This window comes from Leopardus geoffroyi, chromosome C3, assembly GCF_018350155.1.
Source record: "Leopardus geoffroyi isolate Oge1 chromosome C3, O.geoffroyi_Oge1_pat1.0, whole genome shotgun sequence".
Classification (NCBI taxonomy): domain Eukaryota; kingdom Metazoa; phylum Chordata; class Mammalia; order Carnivora; family Felidae; genus Leopardus; species Leopardus geoffroyi.
The window spans coordinates 73936208-73958277 of NC_059338.1; the positions used below are offsets into that span (position 1 = coordinate 73936208).

The 22070-nt window shown below is 49.6% G+C and overlaps 1 protein-coding gene across 6 annotated transcripts in view; it reads left to right on the forward strand.

Moving 5' to 3' along the window:
• Nucleotides 1–22070, forward strand: part of TRAPPC9 (trafficking protein particle complex subunit 9) — a 573855-nt gene that overhangs the window by 190918 nt on the left and 360867 nt on the right. For all 6 annotated transcript variants that reach the window (XM_045453562.1, XM_045453564.1, XM_045453567.1 and 3 more), the window contains one exon: nucleotides 208–332. In XM_045453562.1, coding sequence (XP_045309518.1) covers nucleotides 208–332 — 125 coding nt within the window. The remainder of the gene's footprint in view (nucleotides 1–207; nucleotides 333–22070) is intronic.

The window sequence follows — 22070 nt, forward strand, 5'->3', positions numbered from 1 at the left end:
CTGGACATCAGGGATGCTTACTGTACTGTGTTGGTGATCGTTTCTAGGTCTTTACTGGGGACAGAGCTGATTACAGATATGCATGTAAAATTGTCTACCTTCTTTTTGTTCGAAACTGATACCTGAATTCAAGTTCAGGGAAACCAACCGGTTTTAAAATACTCCATATTCTATAAGTGCTAAAGCATCTTAAAATTTTACTTTTAGATGGAATCAGCGTGAGTGGCTTTCCGCTGTGCAGTCCCTTTCGACAGGTCGTTCGGCCTCGAGTGGAGAGCAAGCCTGTGAACGCCCCTGAAGGCGGCAAACCAGGAGACCCGAGCCACATGAAGGTGAGTCCACCCTGCACAGGTACGGTCTGCTCGGTGGCTTGGTGTTCTCGGTTTCAGCCACTCTGCCTTTTTGGAGGCAGAGTGTTGAGTGCTCTTCAGAAAAGAAAGAAAGAGAATCGTGTTGGTGGAAAGCTGGTTCCTCAGTATTTCTCCCTGTGGCATGTTTTGGAAAGCCGTTGCAACGAAGCTTGTATGATTGTGTGGTTAAGTCTCATTTCCATGAAATACTGGGAATTTGGGGGTTGAGTCAAGGAGTGCAGTGATGAAAGTGGAATGTTTCCTACCTTTTACCTGTTTGTTTGAAAACTGTATTTATTGAATGACCATTCTCTGTATTCATCCTGAAACTTAATCTTTTGGCCACCAACCATGAATTGGTTTCTGAGTGGTGAGGAAGTAAAAATGAATACACACTGCTAGTGTAAAGGTGCCAGGGACTTCTGGCAGAGCAGAGGACGCTGTTTGCCAGGAGCCCTGGGAGGGGCCTGAGCCCGAGCTTGGAGTTTGGCGTCCACAGCATTTGGGAAAGCTCTGTCGGTCTGCGCCTGTCCAGGGACGGGGTGTAGCGAGAGCACCGAAGGCCTTCAGAGCACCGAAGGCCTTCACAGCTACGGCGGGGGTGCGGGCAGCAGGGTAACCAGAATGGCTTGTCGAATGAGCATGTGTTGAGGCCCAGCCCTGTGGGTGCTGTGTACAGTCTTAACAGCCAGCATTTGGGGGGTGTTGATTGAGGGGATCCACCCACCGAGCTTGACCAAGCTGGTTGTGGCATGGAGAATGTTGAGCACGGATGCTCTCTGAGGAGAGGTCAGGGCAAGAGGGACGCCAGCTGCTTTTGGTCGACGGCGGTCCTGTCCGTGGATGGAAGTCACAGGGAGTCGGGTTTCAGGGAGTCCTCCTCGCCACTGAGGGCACCGCAGTAGAGAGAGGTGCTGGTGTAGCTGGGAGCTGTCCAGCATCTGGCTCCCGCACACTAGCCCGACTGCGGGTTTGGGCTCCTCTGGGAGCCGGGGCACTGGATGTGGGAAGATGCTTCCCGGCGCGGGAAGGAAGGCAGGGAGGTGTGGTGGAACCGCAGGGCACGGGATGCTGTCGGGGGAGTTCGGGGCACGGAGGGATGGGGAAGCTGCAGCAGTGATGTCCTCGTGGGTCCTTGGGTGTGACGTCCCCTGAGGCCTCCTGACAGCCAGCCCTGTCCCGTCGTTGGTTCTCCTCCCTGCCCAGGCCCCCCCGAGGACGGGCACTTTCCTCTGCCGTTCCGCTCCACTGTCGTGTGGCCTTCCCCACGGGACAGACTCTTGGAATTGAGGGAAGAACCTCAGGATCCCGGAGGTCCTCGTTCAGAGTCGGTTGGGTCATGGTGGCTGTGCCATCAATTGCGTTTTCTTGAATTGAGTGTTGCAAGGCTGGGTGTGCTGTAGTTCTTGGGCGATAAGTGTGTATAGATGTAAGATGAGTGTAAATGTGCTTAAATGGAAGTGCCCAACTGGAGTTTCCGTTTGCTGGGTGCGGCCTGTGTGTCAGGCCCGTGTCACGAGAATGCAAATGGACAGGTTCTACACAACTTTCTGAGTAGGTCGTCTCCTCCAAAGAGAGAACCGTGGCTCTGAGGTGATGACACCATCAGTCCCCCCTCCAATCCCTGTCGGTTGCACTGTGACACCTTCTTTCTCTGTGCCTTTTCCCCAAATTACTGAGAAACAGAGTCCCAATGCCTCCTCTTAAAAATTTTAATTCCAGGGGCACCTGGGTGGCTCAGTCAGTTGAGCATCCGACTTAGGCTCAGGTCATGATCTCGCAGTCCGTGAGTTCGAGCCCCGCGTTGGGCCCTGTGCTGACAGCTCGGAGCCTGGAGCCTCCTTCAGATTCTGTGTCTCCCTCTCTTTCTGCCTCTCCCCCACTCATGCTCTGTCTCTGTCTCTCAAAAAACAGACATTAGAAAAAATTTTAAAAAATTAAGAAATCTAATTCTGGTGTAGTTAACATACAATGTAATAGTAGTTTCAGGTGTTTAATATAGTGATTCGACAATTCCAAACAACACCTGGTGTTGACAGGTGCCTCCTTAATCCCCATCACCTATTTCCCCATCCCCTCTGGCGACCATCAGTTTGTTCTAAGAGTCTGTTTCTTGGTTTGCTTCTCTTTTTTCCTTTGCTCATTTTGTGTTTGTCTTTCTCTGACTTATTTCGCTTAGCATTATACTCTGTAGTCCTGTGCATGTTGTTGCAAATGGCAAGATGTCATTCTTTTGTACGGCTAATATTCCATTGTATATTTATGCATCTTTATCCATTCATCAGTCAGGGGACACTTGGGCTGCTTCCATAATTTGGCTACTGTTGATAATGCTGCTATAAACATTGGGGCACATGTATCGTTTTGATTTTGTGTTTTTGTATTTTTTGGTTAAATACCCGGTAGTGTGATTCCTGGATTATAGGGTAGTTGTATTTTTAACTTTCTGAGGACCCTCCATATGGTTTTCCAGAGTGGCTGCACCAGTTTGCATTCCCACCAATAATGCGTGAGAGTTCGCCTTTCTCCACATCCTCACCAACACCTATTGTTTCTTGTGTTGTTGATTTTAGCCATTCTGATCGGTGTGTGATGATACCTTATGGCAATTTTGATTTGTATTTCTGTGATAATGAGCATCTTTTTTTGTTGAGATGCCTATGACATTTTAATGACATCTATGACCATAAAGTAATGTTTTCTATAGGAACCAGAAACAGAGGGACTTGAATCAACTATATACCTTTGCTTTTGGTGCTACAGAGATTTCACCAGGAATTTATATGGGTGGAGATTACAGTTGATCAATTAGAGGACTAATATGAAAACATGAAGTTTCTAAGTGAGTGGAGAAAATCAGATTGAAATAAGACCTTGAGCTTTGGAGTACAGGAAGAATTGAATATAAGGCACAATAGTGATTGCTAAAATGCCTATCCTAAATTCCTCTTTACAATGTAAGTTTTATTTATTTATTTTTAATTTTTTTTTTTTTTTTTAATTTACTTTTGAGAGAGAGAGAGATAGAGTGTGAGCGGGGGAGGAGCAGAGAGAGAGGGAGACACAGAATCCAATGCAGGCTCCGGGCTCGGAGCTGTCAGCACAGAGCCCGGCGTGGGGCTTGAACTCATGAACTGTGAGATCATGACCTGAGCCGAAGTCAGACACTTAACTGACTGAGCCACCCAGGTGCTCCTACAATGTAAGTTTTAAAGATGACTGAGTAGCCGGATCCTGAGCTCCCCTTCTCTGACAGACATACCAAGTCTACAACTACAATGGAGCAGCTCTGTCTGAGAATGACCTCAAGACAGGTACAACGGATTCTCTGCAGCTTAAACGTAAAGAAGCCCCCACTTTGGAATGTGATGGGGAATCAAACTCCTACAGGGGTACCCACGATTGGGAGGGCTATCCTAGGTGTGGATGTCCTCCCCAGGGACCGAGGGATCAAGCCCCACATTCGGTACTCTCTCCTGGGGATGACAAGCCCCCGTAACCTATGGCTTTGAAAATCAATGGGACATCACTCCAGCAAAACCAGAGGGCTATAGAAAATTCAGTCTTCGCTCTGAAAGGGCTTGTGGGCTATATCACTGGGTCACAGGGACAGCTCCGGAGCTGCATTTTTCAGAAACACATGTGCCATAGATGAAGGAGGGTGTTCACTACTTGTAGGGTATGTGCTAGAGGGACTGGGGTCTGTAGGAAGTTTCTCTAGGAAAGGAGGTGCTGAACATGTGTAGCCTTCCAGCCTAGTTGGCCCGACATGGGCAGATGCAGACTCGCACACCCTCTATCTACCTTGCTGGCAACGCTTGCTGCTTCCTGGTGTTCCCTGTGGACTCCCTCCCCCCTACCCACCTACCCCTGTAGAGGCCCCTTCCAGGTGGCTCCCATCCTGCTGTACCTGGCAGGCAGCCTGAGGCAGGACCAACTCCTTCCAGAGAGGTCCTGCCCCCGGGAGGAGGGGAGCCAGCTGCACCCACCAGCATACTCCCAGCAGCTACGGCTAGGCCTCTAGCCAGCCCTGCCCACAGGTGTGCTTGCAGCAGTCACAGCCCAGCCATAGCAGGATGATGCATGCAGTCAACACAAGGGACACGCCTGCGGAACTCGGGTCTGGTGACCGGGCCGGAGCGCACTTGTGGGACCCTGGGGATGACTTCTCCACAAGGCCTCTACTTTGAAGACTGGGAGACGATGCAACTGATTGACCTAATACATAGAAACAAGCACAGACAAAATGAGGAGATGGGAATATGTTCCAGATGAAAGAACAAGACAAAATCTCAAATAACTAAACAAAACAGTTATAAGCAACATGCCTCCTGAAGAGTTCAAAGTATTGTTTAAGACCCTCCCTGAATTGAGACAAGTCAATGAACTCAGTAAGAGCTTGAACAAAGAGAGAATAGAAACGACAACCAGTCAAAGCTTGAATAAGTAACTCAAATGAAAGACCCATGGAGGGATTCACTGTAGATGAGAGGGGCCATATGATCTGCGATCTGGAAGACAGGATGGGAAAGCAAGCAGGCTGAACTGCCAAAAGAAAACAATTAAAAAAAAATGAGGGTAGTTGAAGGGATCTCTGGAATGATGCCAAACGTGCTAACATTGCCACTGTATGATTCCTAGAAGGAGGGGAGGGAGGGAGGGAGAGAGCCTGCGCACAAGAACACGTATGTGAAGAAATAATGGCTGAAAAGTTCCCTAACCTGAAGGAAACAGACCTCAAGGTCCAGTAAGCACAGAGAGACCCAGATAAGAACCCAGAGAGATCCACATGAAGATCTATCACCATCTAATCAACCTACCAAAAGTTGTAGAGAGACTCTTAAAGGAAGCAGGAGAAAAAATGCTTCGCTACAAGGGAAATCCCATAGACCTCTCAGCTGGCTGTTGAGCCGAAGCTTGGCCGGCCACAGCATTGGTAGGGTGTGTTAAGGGTGCTAGTGGGGAAAACATACAGCCGAGAGTAGTCCACTCAGCAAGGTTATTGTTGGTAATTGAAGGAGATCAAGGAGTGTCCAACACAAGCAAAGTCTAAGGGAGCTCGGCACCACCAACCCAGCCTCACAAGGAATCCAAGGGTCTTCAGAAAACAAAATGCCATAAATAGAAGCAAAAAAAAAAAAAAAAAATTCAGGAAAGAAACCATCTCACTGGTAAAGGCAAATGGTACAGACTGTGGATCAGCCGCTTGAGAAGTAGCTTGAAAATTGAAAGAGAAAATAGTAAAATCGACCAGAACTTCAATAAGCAGTTAAGGGATACACAAAATAAAAAGATGTAAGTTATGTTAAAATATGAAAGAGCATCTTTTCACGTATCTGGCCCTCTGGATGTCGTCCTGGGAGAAATGTTCACATCTGCTGCCCATTTTTCATTGGATTATTGGGTTCTGGGGTGTTGACTTGTACAAGCTCTTGGTAGATCTTGGATACCCTATTCCCCTCCATCCTGCGTCCAGACCCTTAGGGTCTGCCCCTGCTGGGCATGGGCGTTCAGCATTTCCTGTGTACCCACCACCCACACTGAAACTTCAGACAGCCTGGGGACCCTCCTCAACCAGTTTCTTAGCAAGAAAACTAGAAGGAAAGGAACTAACCTTTGTGAAGTATGCCCTGCAGGCCAGGAACCGTGCCAGGTGCCATGTTTGCTCAGACACGTGCACCATTTGGGCAAACTGCCTACTAGATAAGGAAGGACACGGAGCTTTAGGGAGTGGCTGGCTCAGGCGTGCGGGTGGTGGATTAAGGGCTGAATCCACGTTACTTCTTCTTACCCTGGGGTTGGACCCTGAGTAGGACAGGCTCCTGTGTGTGCAGTCCAAGGAGGGCACTCTGGTGACAGGCAGGCAAGAAGGGGTGTGCGTGAGCATTCACGGGCACATAGGAGACCCGGTCGTGCTGGTAACTAACTGCAAACCTGTGAGGTTGTGCAAGTAAGCCTTCTGTGGTCCGGCTGCTTTCCTAGGGAGCCGTGTGGGAGCTGTGCTTGGGGGGGCCCTGTCACGGGGCTTCCTGGCTCTGCTCAGCATGCTCCCCAGTCCTCCCTGAAGCACAAATAATGTGACCTAATTGGAAATGTGCTAAAGCTGTAAAATTACCACCGAGGAATGGTGTAGTCATGGAAACCAGTAACCCGGTGAAAGCAGCTTCTAGGGACCCCCCCCCCCCGGCCCTGTGCAAGTGGGGAAAGCTAGCATGTGCTTCAAGAGATCCCCCAGAAAGGTTGTGTCCCCTTCTCTGCCAGCACTGATTGTGTCTGTCCATGTTGGGGACTGGTTTTCTGCATACTTTGTGAAGAATCTTCTTTGATTCATTCTTTTGATTGAAAAAAGAGGTGTGTGAAGTGGCTGCATTTTAGAAATAATATTCCTGGAAGCCATGCTCTGCAGTACGGCCTCTCTTGACCCTCAATTTCCCCATCTGTGAAATGGAATAATCTTGCTTTGTAGGGTTTTTGGGAGGCTTCACTAATAGAAGAGCTTGGTAGGGGGAGAAAAGCTGGAGCAAATCAAGAAATACCAAACTGAGACCTGATTCTTGTATATTAAGAGAAAAGTAAGATTGGGTAAGTGAGTCCTGGTTAACAGCGAGCAGCCCTGGGTGGGGCCGGGTTATGGGGTCACTGACCTGGCTTAAGTCGTTGGCTGTTGCTCCTGCTCAGGCCTGGCTTCCCCAGGGTTGGCAAGGCCAGTACGTGCCTCCGAGTCTGACCCTGTGTGCACAGTGAGGTGGCCAGGACTTCCCTGAAGCCCTCCCAGGAGGAACCAAAGCCTGGGGCGCCCTGGCCTGGGCTGCGGGGAGGTTTCTCACCTGAGGTGGCCTGTGTGGCGTGTGTCACTCGGGGGTCCCCGTGGCCCTGCCTGTTGGAAACCTCCACCTTCAGCCTCTGGGGCTGGATGACACACAAAATCCGGGAGCCGGTCGGCCACATCCACGCGGACGCTGCAGCCGTCGCTCGCGGTCTGTGCCAGAGCTGCCGAATGAAGGCCCACGCCTCCATCTACAGCCTTGCTCTGTGAACGCCTCACGCCTGCCGAAAGCAATCCGGAAGTCCTACCACAACCAAGGTTCTCCAGGAGGTGGGTGAGCGGGCCTGCTTCTGGCCCACATGTGCACATCTGGCTGCTGGGGGCTTGATGGTACATGCCCACCATGTCAACAACATCTTGTCTTTAAAAATGTCGGAGTGGGGGTCACCTGGGTGGCTCAGTCAGTTAAGCACTCGATTCTTGATTTCTGGCCAGGTCATGATCTTGTGGTTGTGAGATTGAGCCCTTTGTTGGGCTCCATGCTGAGTGTGGACCTTGCTTAGGATTCCTTCTCCTCCTCTCTCTACCCCTCCCCTGCTCAGGTGTGTGTGCGTGCTCTTGCTCGCTCTCGCTCTCCTCTCAAAATAAGTAAATACTTAAAAAAAATCAGAATAGGAGTGTTGGCCACAGCCGTAATGGTGGCACCTTTGTCCACCTTTGGGCCGGTGTCCCAGCCACACACTCAAGACTCTCGAGCCTTGGTTTCCTGACCTACCAGTTGGGGAGAAGAGTCTGTTCTCCTGCACGGCTGTCGGCGCAGAGCCATTGAAGGACTAGTTGGGCAGCATGTGGAGGAGGAACCACACCGGGGGCGCCTGAGTGGGGAGCGGGAGGGGGTGCTGAAGGGAGGACCAGGGGCTTCCTGGTTGGGAGCCCGCCCCCCCCCCCCCCCCCCCCCCCCCCCCCCCGCTGGAACCTTCCCGCCTCTCCGACACGGGCCCGTGTTCTGTCGTGTGGACGAGCCCGGCTGGGCCCACAGAGTCCTCGCTCTCCTGCCGCCTCCGTGCTCTGTGCGATCCCAGCATTTCTCTGTTGAATGTGTTCACTGTTTCACCACGACGTAAACGGTGCCAGAGCAGAGGGTTCCTCCTCCTGTTCTCCTGTGTCCAGGCCTCCAAGAGGGTGGGACGCACGGCAAGTGTTGGAGAAGTAGTGGTCGAGCACGTGTTTTGCCAATTTTGGGCAAGTTACTCGCCGGACAGGAGGAGTGTTTGTTTGGAGGAGGCCAGATGAACTCTGTTCCCCTGACTTCCACGGGAGGCCGCCCTCGTAGTGTAAGTGAGCACGGGGAGCTGGGAGGCCGTCCTCCCGGAGCTTAGGCAGTATCGCTGCACGCGTCTGGACCCCGAGCCCCCAGGGCCGGGGCCTCGATGTCCTGGCTGCATGTGGTCGGTGGTCATCCGCTGCTGCTCCCCTCTCTGAGGGTTTTGTTTTTTTTTTTTTTTTTGTCTCTTGGCTCTGCGGTTTTGTTTCTCCAGGGAGCTGGGACTGATAAAGACCACAAAACAAATCTCAATCAATTTAAAAGGATTCTCATTTTGCAAAGTATACTCTGACAGTAATGAAATTAGAATCTGATAACTAAGTCTTTGAGTATTTTTCAAACATTTGGAGACGAAACGACATACTCCTGATTAACCCATGGGCTGGAGAAGAGTTAAAAAATCAAAATAGCAGGATTTGGCCATGAGTGAGCCAGAACGGTGCTTCTGGGACGTGTCACACCGGAGGCCCGTGTAGGAGGAGGAGGGCCTCAAGTCAGACCCCAGCTTCAGCTTGAAGAAAGTAGGAGAAATGCAAAGTAAACGTAGTGCAGACAAGGAAATGAAGATCAGAACACAAAACGGGAATGAAAACCCTAATCTAGATGAGGAGACCAAAAGCCTATTCTTGGAGAAAAATGCAATTTACCAATCTGCAGCCAGCTTGACGGGAGAGGAAGGCACGACTGAATGCACCCGGAGCAGAAGACGTGGCCTCCTACAGACTCTACATAGGGAAGGGAGGCGGGTGTTCTGAGCAACTCTGTGCCCCCGAGTCTGAAAAGCGAGATGGACTGGACAGATGCCTTGAAAGACACAAAACACCAGAGCGTACAGACCGGGCTGTTGGGAGTATCTGAGTTCGCTAAGGAGGTAGAATTTTTTGTTAAAACCTTGGCCATAGAACAAATCCAGGCCCAGGTGGCTTCACTCCTGCACCTCCTCAAACACGAAGGGAGGATTAATCAGAGTCGTACATCAACTCTTCTCTCCAGGGCCTTGAAGGTGGGGATAATCCTGACCCGTTCTGTGAGGTCAGCATGACGTTGGTGACAGAAGCAGACAAAGTTGACGAAAACGGCAACAAAGACTCCTGGACACGGCCGCAGACATCGTCCCTGACACCTGCTGGGTAGCGTTTGTCTGCGTAACGTGAAAGCCAACAAATGTAATTCTTCATTTTAGCAAACCAAAAAAGGGAAACTATAAAAACGTCTTAATAGAGAAGAAACATCTGACGAGGTACAATACCCGTTTCTGACAAAACTGTCGGCGAGCTAGAAATAGAAGGGAACTTCCTCAGCCTGCTAAGTGCACCCACCGCATGCCTCCACCTCCCACGGTGCTTACAGGTGAACGCTGGCCACGCGTTCCCCGAAGGGCGGCCACGCGCTTGGCCGGGCTCAGCTCACACTGTTCATCGCCGGCGCTGGCTGTCCACGTGCCTTGCGTCCTGGGCATTTTCCCCATCCTGGCTGAGGGCTGTGCTCTTCCGTTGCCTGTCTGGTCAGCCTGCACACAGGCAGAGCTGGGCATTCCCCCTCCCCGTTCCCACCTGTTGCCTGCTCCCACCTCTATAGTCGTTCTGTGCTGATGTCTCCGAATTCCTCGAACTAAGATCCTCATGGCCGCGGGGTGGTCCCTGCCACGTGGCCCAGTGCTCGGGCTTCAGCAAACTTCTCTTCATCCAGGTAGTCCAGAGTACTAGGTTGAACATTGCCTGTCCACGGGAATTCTGTTTTCTCTGAAGAGACGGTCCTCGGTGTGGCAAAGCAGGACTGTGAAGTTAATTTCTTCTCAATCAGTTCGAATCCCAGCACATTCAGATGATAGCTTACATCACATATTAAGTGTTCTGGAATCTTTTAGCTTTTATAATAAAGAACTGTAAATGGTATAAAGGGCTGTGGGATGTTCATAAAGTTCTCATGTGCTCTTACATTTGAGTAATTGTGTTTATAAATGGACAGATTGGAATGATCTGCTTAAGAAACTTAGTCTTTTTTTTTTTTTTTTTTTTTTAACTTGAATACATTGGCTATGTTATGTAGAGAACGTGCTTTCTAAAGCAGTGTTCCAGATAGAAGAAGGCTCCATGAGCCTTTTGGGGCCTAGAGGCGGCAGAATTAAGGTTCCCTTTATCTGGGAGGAGAAAGTATGTTAGGCCATTGGTTCACGGTCCTCAACTTGCTCAAGGATGGCATTGGTCGTGCTGGCTGGAGTGTCTTGGCATGTGCCGCCTGGGAGATTGAGCACTTGAAGCAGCATGTACAGAGTAGTTCTCTCAGGCTCCTACCTTCACAGAGTGCAGTGGAAATCACCCAACAGTTGGGGAAGATTAAGCAACGTGCCCAAGGGCAAGCGGTTCCACAGGAGAAGTTAAAATTCAAAGCCGCATATGCCTGAATCTAAAGCTTGTGCTATTTCTACGATACTGTGCTGCCTCTCTATAATTTCTAAGTCTGAACTGATTATGGGGCACAAAACATTCTCTATTGATTGAAGCCATATTCATAGCGCAGTGAGTATAAGCTTTCTGCCTATCTGACCCTGCGTTTCAATCTGTAAAATGCGGTTAATAAGACTTCCTCCTGGGCTGTTGTAAGGAGTAAAGTGTCTGCTATTAGCCCTGCCAGATAAGAAAAGCTTACAAAATGGCCAATCCAATTCACTTCCAAATTATTCGTAATCTGTCCCAGTAATAGTCAGAGAGATGGCGTTTCTTTCTACAAAGTTAAGCATAAAAGCTTCAAGGAATCCTTTAATCTGCTCAACACTTCTAAAACTTAATAAGAACTTCAGCAGGAAGAAATGTGAGAGTCTGCTGCATGTGGAATTCTGAAGCCACGTCCAGGAGAGGTCGGAAGGATGCCCCTCGAGGCTCTGTGTAACACCTGTGGACTTGGGCCTGCCGTGGTCGTGTTCGCCTGAGCCCCGTGACCTTTCGTCCACCCTTTTGGTAGGACAGCCGCAGCATGCCCGGCTCCGAGTGGCGGAGGGCGTGTGTCCGTGCACGCGAGCTGGAGTCCCAGAGCCCGCCTTCTGGTGGAAGGGACAAGCCGTAAACAGACGTGTCAGGTTGTGAAAAGTGCTGTCCAGAAAAGTAAAGGGTGAGCTGGGATGAGGCTCGCTTGCCGGTTTGGGTAGAACTGTCAGCGGAGGCCTTTCTGCAGAGATGCCGTGGACGTCTGTCAGTGAGATCCAAATAGTGCGTGCCGTGCCGGTGGCGGTCGGTTGTGCTGAAGTCAGGATGTTATTTGGAATATCAACCACAACTGCCAAAGTGTTTATTATAAGCCGTCCCCCCCCCCCATTGTTAGTCAAAGCCAAGGATGATCCCTTCTTAATCTCGGCATCCTCAGCACCTGGTACGGGGCCCAACACATGATAGGCTGTCAGTAAATGTTGACTGAAAGAACAAAGGAAACGAAAAGGCTTCTAAAGTTTCTGTGTTCCCTCATTTCTTTTTGCTATTGATCATATGTTGCATCGGTTTGTAAACATGAGCATGTGTCTAAATCCTGCAGGGGCTGGTTCAAACCAGTGCTGTCCCCCAGCTGCAGAGTTTGCAGTTCGGTAGTTCTGGGAGCGGGGCTGGGAGTGTGCCTTCTGCACGAGGTCACAGGTGGTGCTGCTGCTTTGGGCACCGTGCTTTGAGGACTGCTGTCTGAAGGTATGGAATGTTGAATTTCTCCCTCTCCCTCTCCCTCTCCCTCTCCCTCTCCCTCTCCCTCTCCCTCTCCCTCTCCCTCTCCCTGTCCCCCTGTTTTTTTCTTTTACAGTCCCTGGGACTGACTGTGTGTGTCCCTAACAACAGTTGTGACCTTCCTCAAGTATGTCCTAGATTAGCACGTGATGAGCTCTAAGTAGCCTGGTCTGAGGGACCCCGGTCACTGATCTGTAGTACCTGGATTCCTGGGGAGGTGTTTTGATAAAGATTATAAAGTCTGAGCAGAAGCATACAATTAAAATGAAATTCAGGTATTAAAATGCTTTATTTTAGCCCCCCCCCCCCCCGCCCCCCATCTAGGAGGCCCAGAAACCTGCCTGATCCCAGCGTGGGCATTTCCATGGGTTGGGATTAATTGCGGTCCAGTTGGGGATTCTCCGAGCCAGTGGAAGGGCAGGCCTCTGTCCCAGGTCACCAGAGAGCAGGAAATAGTGGGGCATGAGCACCTGTTACTTACAAGGTGGTTGGGAGGGAGGTCACTGACTTTTCAGGGGCTCAACTCTAACTGGTGATTTTCAAAGGTGCCTGGAGGGAAAGCCAGGCGGGAACTTGGGGCTTGGAATCCTAAACTCAGGTCCTTGTCTGAGTGTCCACACTGGGTGCGAGCAGGTTGTCGTGCTGGAAGTGCCTACACAGTACCCTGGAGGAGTTGCATTTTTCATCACACAGCCTTCTCAGTGTCAAAACCCATGAAACACTGAGGAATAAATCTGACACCAGACGTGAAGTCTGTGTACTGAAAAGGTGAGGAAGATGAGGGGGATAGGAAGTAGGGAGCATGGAAAAAGGGGCCTGATTTCAGGGGCTTCTCCTAGTCCCAGCAGTGCTACTTTGTGATGGGGATTAGTGTGGAGAGGGCGAGGCAAAGTCCTAAGACTGGCCTCGAGGGTTGGCCCGAGGAGCAGAATGTAAGGGGAACGGCGGCAGGGTCACATTCTGATGAGGACCTTCTAGAGCTGCCCGTTGGCATGGCCCTCGTCAGAATCCGTCAGGGCTCCTGGGCGGACTCCTTCTCTGCCTCCATATTCTGTCCATCTCTTTGTGTATCCTCTTGGATTTTTAAGATGGGTCATGTAGTACGTTCATGGCTTAAAGTCTCATTTCCAAACAGCCACGAAGTGGCAATCTTGGAATTTAAGTTCTTAATCTTATGATTGCCTCTGGATCACAGCACTTAAACAAGAATCCGTATTAATGAGATTTACATAACACTCTTATTCTAGATGCTTTTAGTGACGTTGGGAGTTCCTTTTCTTGCAGGGCTAAACAAATGAACACACACTGTAGTCTTCAGGACGACTTCGTGTTTTGTGTGATACAAACGACTTCCTTTGATAACTTCTGGTTATCGAGTTATCACATTTTTGATAATCTTTGTGTCTTCTGAGAACCAGTGATACCTTGTTAGGCCCCGGTGACACTAAGAATTTTCTAGGCCACGTAATTTTGGCATTGGTCATAATGACAGGCTTCATGACTGCTGCTTAATGTGATCACTTCTGCATCTCGTGTGGCTGTTGGTACACGTTTTACCTTTGCTCCAGAGATGGTTTTTGAATTTCTTTAACAAGCCCTTTCCATTAGGTTTGTTTACTGTCCTCTAAAGTTCCAGCATCTGGCTTAAATTCTCAGCATGGTGATGAAGACTTCCCCTGGGACTGTCTGTCGATCTCCTGTTGATGAGATCCGATCTCCCCCACCCTCCTCCTCCTTGCACTTTTCACCAGATGGGACTCTCCTGGCACCATAACTTGCCCTAGGTGCCTCCTGCCCCTTCTACGTCGATGGAGGTCTTCTCGTGTTTCCTTATGTTCGGAGTCTTTGAAGTTTGATACCCTGGCCTCGCACGTGATGGTCCGGTCGCTGCCAGAACCCGTCAGCCAGCAAGTCCTATAGATGCTCCCTCCCCGGCGTCTCTCAGGCCAGCGTGTTCTTCCATGGTCGCTCACACCCCACTGCCTTAGTGGAGCCTTCTTGACTCCAGCTACATTCCTTTGGTCTTTTCCAAACGGCCTGGTCGCTCTGCCATCGAATCCACCTGTCACTCAGCCTTCCCCCAAGTACCGATTTTTCTTCAGCCTCTTTGTGCTAGAGAACTTACTTTCTCCCATGACACCCCAGGTGGTCATTATCAACAGTGGGGGCCCCACACAGGTGGAAGCATTTAGCACTGCTGCCATCCTGACCTCCTTGAGCCGCCCTGGGAGGTTGTTGGAGCACAGGCACCTTTCACACAGAAGGAACTTTTTTTTTTTTTTTTTTTTTTTTTTCAACGTTTATTTATTTTTGGGACAGAGAGAGACAGAGCATGAACAGGGGAGGGGCAGAGAGAGGGAGACACAGAATCGGAAACAGGCTCCAGGCTCTGAGCCATCAGCCCAGAGCCCGACGCGGGGCTCGAACTCCCGGACCGCGAGATCGTGACCTGGCTGAAGTCGGACGCTTAACCGACTGCGCCACCCAGGCGCCCCCCAGAAGGAACTTTTTAATCATTACAGAAATGGTGGCAGCAAAAAAGAATTGCATAGTGCAGTTGAGACGAGCAGAAAAGTGCAAGGAGTGGGTTTGCACTTTCCCACGGCCCGAGACCCCCCTCTCTCCCCCGCCCTCCGCCGTGGGAAACCAGAGTGCGCACCACTCGGGATTGTTTGAATGTTCACGTGTGGATGCCTGTTCATATGTTGCATGAACATCCCATACGTGGATGCTCAGGCATGTTTTTATGAACAGGGATACCGGTGTGTGTTTTTTTCCCTAGACCAAAATGAGATCATCATAAATATTTTATCACTTCCTTCAGTTAGTGCTATCCCATTCTATATTTTAGGAAATGTTTTTAGTTGCCTCAAATATGCAGAAGATAGAAACATTTGCCTCGTTTGATCCCCGAGTTCTGTTTCACCTGATTGGTCCAAACCGGTGCAGAGTCGGGGACTGCTCATTGCATCTGGGTCAGCCAGATGGTTTCTCTTAATCTTGCACTTTTTTTTGTTTGTTTTTTTGTAACCCTTGTGAAGAGACCAGGCCATTTGTCCTACCATTTGTCTGCTTGCTGCCCCATAGTACTACTCAATTTGTTCCTGTATCCTTTGATTTCCTTTAAACTGCAAATAGTATGTAAAAGCTTGATGGGTATGGATGGAACATTTTTGGCTGGAATGCTTCACAGGTGAAGTTGGTACTTGAAGTTGGGTGACATTAGAAATGTAGAAGTTAGATTATGTCTAGCTTTCCACCTAAATTAACGAGGTTAAGGTTGACCCCTGGAGAGGGTGATGGGGGGTCTGAGCCAACCTTGTTCTTCCTCTAGCCCCTAGAGAATATTCTGCTTGTTAGTACTTGAGTAGTAATACAAATGCATCAGTCATGCATCTGAGGGTTTTAAAATCAGGAGATTATCCTTCGTGATTTAATGTCATTGAGGTTTTATGAAACAGGTTTCTAGATTTTGTCTCTAATGTGATCAGTGGCCTTCTCTCACTTTTTAGCTCAACTACCAGGGTCATTCAATTACTCAGAAATACAATGCCTACCAGTTAACAAAATGCTTCCTTTTTCCTTTTAATTTGTAATTTCACATTACGGAACTGTTTACAAATGTCTTCAAATGTTGAGAAATTAGATTTTTTTTTATGCCTTTCTCCTCTTTTGAAGACCATTAAAGACTTGTGGGTTTTCATTGACTTGGTGTTTTTTTTTTCCTAAACGTAATTTATTGTCCAATTGGCTTGTATACAACACCCAGTGCTTATCCCAACAAGTGCCCTCCTCCATGCCCATCACCCATTACCCCTCTCCCTCACCCCCCATCCACCCTCAGTTTGTTCTCTGTATTTAAGAGTCTCTTATGGTTTGCCTCCCTCCCTCTCTGTGACTGTTTTTTCCCCTTCCCCCCCCCCCCCCATGGTCTTCTGTTCAGTTTCTCAAGTTCACACGAGTGAAAACGTACAATATCTGTATCTCTCTGACTTATTTCATTCAGCATCATACCTCCCAGTCCCATCCACGTTGCTGCAAATGGCGGGATTTCATTCTTTCTCATGGCCAAGTAGTTTTCCACGTGACAGTCATCATTCTGATTGCTCTGTGGTCCCCGCTTTAGGTAATGTTAGTTTTCTTGTGTGCTGTTGACATGACTCTTTTCTCCTGGAAGGATTCATTGCTTTTTGTGACAAGAGTGGTCCCAGAGCAGGGGTGCCGAGCCTGTTTTATTCCTCGGGGAAATGGGGCCTGTGGGGGTTGAGTGCTTGTATTCCCAGGTGGTGGCAAAGTGGACACTCTCCCATCCTTGACTCTCCATCCAGTGCTCTCTGCCAGACTCCTCTCTTTAGCCTTGATGGGACAAATTTGTTGTCACTGTTCCCACTCAGAATTCATGCTCATTTGGACCAGCTACCTACTACCACTTACTAGCGCACAAGTGAAAATGTAACTGAAATTTGAGTTTGTTACGGAAACGGTGCAGGACATAAGAGGGGTCGCCTGTTAGTGTTGTGGGAGCGGTCACAAACCAGCTCGCCGACATTTCCAGACTCTAGAGGAGCGGTGGAGGGAGGTGCCTTCTTTGAAGCTTGTTCTGGTTGCCTTTCCCCCTGGGGGAACTATTAGCTGTGAAGGTTGTGGTAATTTGTCACACGGGAGCCTGCTCGATGCTCTACGCAAAATGTGCTCTTGACTATTGGCCAACAATGTCCAATGGGTATCTCCATTTCCAAAGGGGAAACTGAGGCTTAGAGCACTTCATGACAGCTAATACGGCTACAAATGGCATTGCTGGGGTCCAAACACAGTCTTTCCCATAGTTCTGGAAGTTTCCATGTTCTTTCCTCTGGGCCCTCTGCAGTCAACCATAGCCCTGCTGGTGTCGTATTACGTTAGTTGGCTATAGGCTGTCCCTCCCAGTGGCTCCCAGTGCTGCTGTAGACACTGTTGTGTCTGTACCTGTGTTGCCGAGTCTTCAGGGTAACGCATGCCTTCCCCGGGCCGGGTCATCGTCTCCTCCCCGCGCCTCCGCCCGTCCCTGCTGCCATCCTTTTCTCCCTTCTTCCCCTTTGATAAGATCTTGAGTGGGAGTCAGACGTGATGTGTAAACATCTCCAGCATCACAATGACTCCATTAAAGTATGACTGTACTTTAACATTAAATATCAGAGCCTGTCATCTGACAGAAGCTATACATGACAATGAGATCTGATGTGTGAAATGAGAACTGTCCCGAGCAGTCAGAGCTATTCTGTAGCGGTACACATGGAAGGCGTTGAACAAGTTGAGTGAAACATACTCTGATGACGTTTTCTGGAAGAATAAAACAAAATCAGTCAAATGTCAAGTGAGAGTTCAGAAGACAGAGCTGTGACAGTCTTAGAAGAGTCCAGGAACATTTTGGTTTTACAGCAAGCCGGATTGTGGGTTATAGCAAGCCGGATCATTGATCCGCAGTGTTTAGCCAGGAAGTTGCAGGCAGAAAGCCCTGCCCTCAAGAAACTGAATCTATACAACACAGGGCTATAATATTAAAAAAAGATTCACAAAATATATGCTGAAACTACATAAATATGAAGGATTTCTGTCGTAGACTTTAGATTTCGGTCTCCAGCGTCCATACATCAGTGTAGAGGGAGCAGACCAGCACTTAGCGGGCCGGGAAATGTAGCCTGAGGGTTTATGTTGGGCCCCGACTGCACTTTAAGGATATTTAGTGCTTGGATAACCTGGTGTGTGCCTTCTAGGCCGTAGCTCAGCAACCTGGTGCTTCCCTCCTGCCGGCTTCACGCATTCACCCTGGCCTTGGCAGCTAGGAGATTGTGGCATCCCGACAGTGGGCCCCAGAGGGGCCACTGGGTGCAAGATTGGAGATTTTCATCTGTTTTTTAAAAAGCGTTTTTCTATTTTAGAATCTAGGGTTGAAAGTTGCAGAAAAGCTGCAAAAGCAGGAGCGCGTTCCTGTGTTTGTACGTCTTAGCATTTTCTGCTGCTGAAAACATCTCGTGTTGCCACAGAGCATTTGCCGCGGCATCGGCGCACCGCTGGAGACAAACTCTGCTCATTGGTTTGGTTTCACTAGTTTATCCCCCACTGGCCTTTCTGTCCCAGGGTCCCATAGGTGCGTGATGTGTAGTCCTCTGGCGTCTGCTGGTTGGTGACGGTTTCTCAGTCTCTCTTGTTCATGGCCTTGGTGGTTTTGAGGAGTAGTGATCAGACCCTCTGTCGACTGTTCCTGGATTTGGGTTCCTCTGCTATTTTTCCTGTGATGGGAAAGAGTGATGTGCCCTTCTCATCACATGTACCATGGATGGTGTTGACCTCAGGCATGTGGCCTGAGTGGTGTCGGCCTGAATTGAGTTTTCGTACTCGATTCTCTGGGAGCAGGTCGCTACGTATGCAGCCCACGCTCCAGGGGATGGGGACGGGAGAGTGGGTGTCGGGCTCCACTTCGGTTGGCAGGTAGCTGTGGGAATTACTTGGGATTCTGTTAGGAATTGCCCTGGCATGACATTGCTCCCCGCTCCCTCAGAGGACAGAGCCGGGAACTACATGTGTGCGCACTAACCCACGTGTCTACACACAATTATGAAGGGATTTATCCATGTGCTTAAGGCAACACCTCCTTAGCTTAAGCATGAGTTCACACTGGTGTCTGACTTGACCCCGGGCCCAGTGGGATTGCTCTGGTCTTCTCACTCCTTTACCTGTGACGTCTCTCCAGCAGAGAGACCCCTGCCCCGCCACCCTTTTCCTGCTCGTTCCACCCTGTCTATGGGTGAAGCACTTTCCAAGCTGTGGTTAATGGGCCCCCACGAGGAGCATGACCAACTAGAGCACAGAGGTGCCGTGCAGTTCCTCTGGTCTGTAGCCCCGCAGTTTCCAGTCTGACGCCGTCTTCCGAGGTTATGGTCTCATTTTTTTGAATATTTATATGTATGTTTCAACGTGCACATGTGTGTTTTCAAAGCATATTGGTGCTGCAGTCTGAAAAGTTGTTTAACTCAGGCATGTAATAAAACGAAGATTGACAGACGTAGACGGTGGTTCAGATGACGCAAACATCATCGCCTTTGATGTTGGGGTGAATTATACATATTTGTGTGGCTTTGCCTTAATGCATTGCTTGGAACAGATACTTATTGGAGGCAGCAGGACGCACTGGAAATGGTAAGTGTTTGGGGGCTTAGAGCCTGGCTTCATGTTCCAGCTTGGACACCTCCTGTGTGACATCAGGCAAGTTACCTAACCAAAGTTACAGGAAGAAAAAACGACTCCAGTGTTAATAGGCATCTCCCAGGATTGTTGTGTGGATCGGAATGTGTATCTGGAATACGCTGCATTCTTGCTACTTGAAGTCTGGTCTGCCAGCCGACAGCATCAGTGTCCCCTGGGATCCAGTTGGAAATGAAGCCCATCTGGCCCCCGACCCCCCAGGTCTCCTGAGTTTGGAATCTGCATTTTCACAGTATCTCCAGGGGCCTTGAATGCACGTTGAAGTTTGGGGAACCTTCTCTCTGCTGAGCTCTGAGAAGCTGTGATCTACACAAGCCCCCAGCTCCCCTGCTCCTTCCTTCTTGGCGCTTCTGGCCTCGCCTTCAGGAGGCCTGTGCTCACCCCCTTGCCCCGTGCTTTCAGTTGAAGCATGTAGCCTGCTGTGCCTTCTGTCCTCGCTGTCACATCCTCCTTTTCTAGCGGCGTCTGGCACGTTGAATGTGCTCAGTAAACATTTGCCGAGTATGAGAATGTTCTTGGTTCTGTGCCGAGTTCTGAGAACACTACAGGAAAGAAATGGTCCCTGCCATTCAGGAGCTGACCCCCGGTGGACCGCGGGGCCAGGGTCAGATGCTCGATGCTGTGAATGCCCTGAGGAGGGTGGTGAGCTGCCTCCCCTGGAGGGTGTTGGCTTCTGGGGGGTTTTTGAAGACCAGCCAGCCAACAGACTCGACCTTCACACTTGACTGCGTAGGCCTGCCGAGGAAAATTGCTGTTTTCTTGTGTCTTGAGCATTGATGTGGGATGCACTAGCCGGTCCAGGCCCGTTCATCCCGGGTGTTTGGTAAGCTTTAGGGAAGGGACTCTCACTGAGTCCCCAGGCCACCGACTCTGCTTTGTCTGGAGCCTGTGCTGCGTCTCCCCATGACAAATACTGAGTTGCTTCTATGCTCTTTTATGTTCTGTGCTCTTGAGGAGATCCAGCTATCTAAAAAGCAACATGAAACTTGTAAAATGAAATCCCCCTAAGGGTCGGACTGTGGCCCGAAGGTCCTGATCTGTTTGGTGAGGAGAGCGGAAATGAAAACCCACATCTCTGATGGGGAGAGTCCTTGATCCCAGGGTGGCTGGGTCCCGCTGGCAAGTCCACATGCGAAGGAGGAGGAGGACCCACCCGGGCCCCAGCCAAGTTGTGTTCTCTGATTCCTTCGTGCTTGGGATAGTCCCTCCCTGTGCCGTCCTGGGTTTCTCACCCACAGAGTGGGAGGGTCCTGCCTGCTCTGCTTCCTTCACAGGCCTTTGGAGAGTGCGTGCTCTGGTAGCCCCAGGGTTAGAATGCTACACCACCCCTCAGAGCAGAATTCGTGGCTCTAGGTAAGCATTGAAGGCAGGACTAGACTGTATGTTTTCTTTTCGCAAAATGATGAAACCAACTAGCTTCCGTGTATCAGCAGCCCTCTTGGGTCTGTGCTAATGGCTCGCGTAGGTTATCGGTAGTTCTCAGAACGGCCCTGAGAGGGAAGTGTGGCTGTCTTCACTTAGGGCGACTTGGAAGTGGCTTGGCTGCCTGCCTGAGCTCCAGGCACATGCTCTGCCTGTCCTGGTCCAGCCTCACACCTTTCGGTTGGAGGTTCCAGGGGAAGTAAAAATCCTCAAACTTTTTTTCTCTGAAAGTGCAAAGATTCTTTCTGCTCTTGTGGAGCTTTGTGGAAAAGTGTCATTGTTTTTTTTTTTTTTTTTTTCTGGCTCAAATCTGAACTTCTCAAACTTGGCAGGAATCTGAAAAATAGTTCTGTCCTAGATGTTTTAAGCTCAACTTTGCAGATTTATATTTAACTGGCTCAGGTAGACCTGGCAATGTCTACAACCTGAGGCGGTGCCCCATCCTGAAGGTAGGTCACTCCTTTTAGGTTAAATTTGTGTTAATGGTTTTTAAGCTGAGATCTGCAAGAATCAGTGCCTTCACTCTAAGTGTGTGATTTAAATTTATTCCTCTGGGGGAATAACCAAGGTCTCCATTAGAAAGTCACTTTGGAACACATTTTCACATTTCAGATTGTTGAGCCAGGGATTTGAAATGTTTTTTTGCTTGGAAACTTTGCTCTAAGCAACTCAAGAGAGGAGGCATATGTGGCAGAGAAAGGTTGGAGACTTGTCTTTCCCCAGCAGGACACTCGTTTTACCTCTGCTGGATTTAAACACCCATTCTGTGAAGTTTGGGGAAAAATACCTAATATTGGCCACTAGTTTTTAGTAGTGAAAATGGTTAATAATGGCTGCCTATGTGACAGGCACTCCATTTAGCACACTGCATGTTATTTCTACTTCAAGGGAACCTCCTTGGAGTAGATCTTTTAGTTTCTGAAGCTGAGCTTCCTGCAAGTTGCTCTGACTTCCCGGAACTCCTTTCTGGGGCTTGGCAGTCAACCCTGCCTGCTTGGTCTTCATTGCCTGGATCTGGGTTTGCAAATTACAGTCCCTTCAAGGGGCGGCGTGAAGGCTGGCATTGCACATAAACACAGTTGGTTTAGCTTCTCCAAGATGCCCGTGTTTTTCGGAAGGAGAAGGGATACTGTATTTCTCAAATGCCCGCTGTGTGCCAGGCAGTATCCGTAATCTCATCAATCCTTGTGGCAGTCCTGAGTGTTACACACATGTGGCTCCCTGCAGGGAGGTCAGGCCCAGGAAGGGAGCGATGTCTTCTG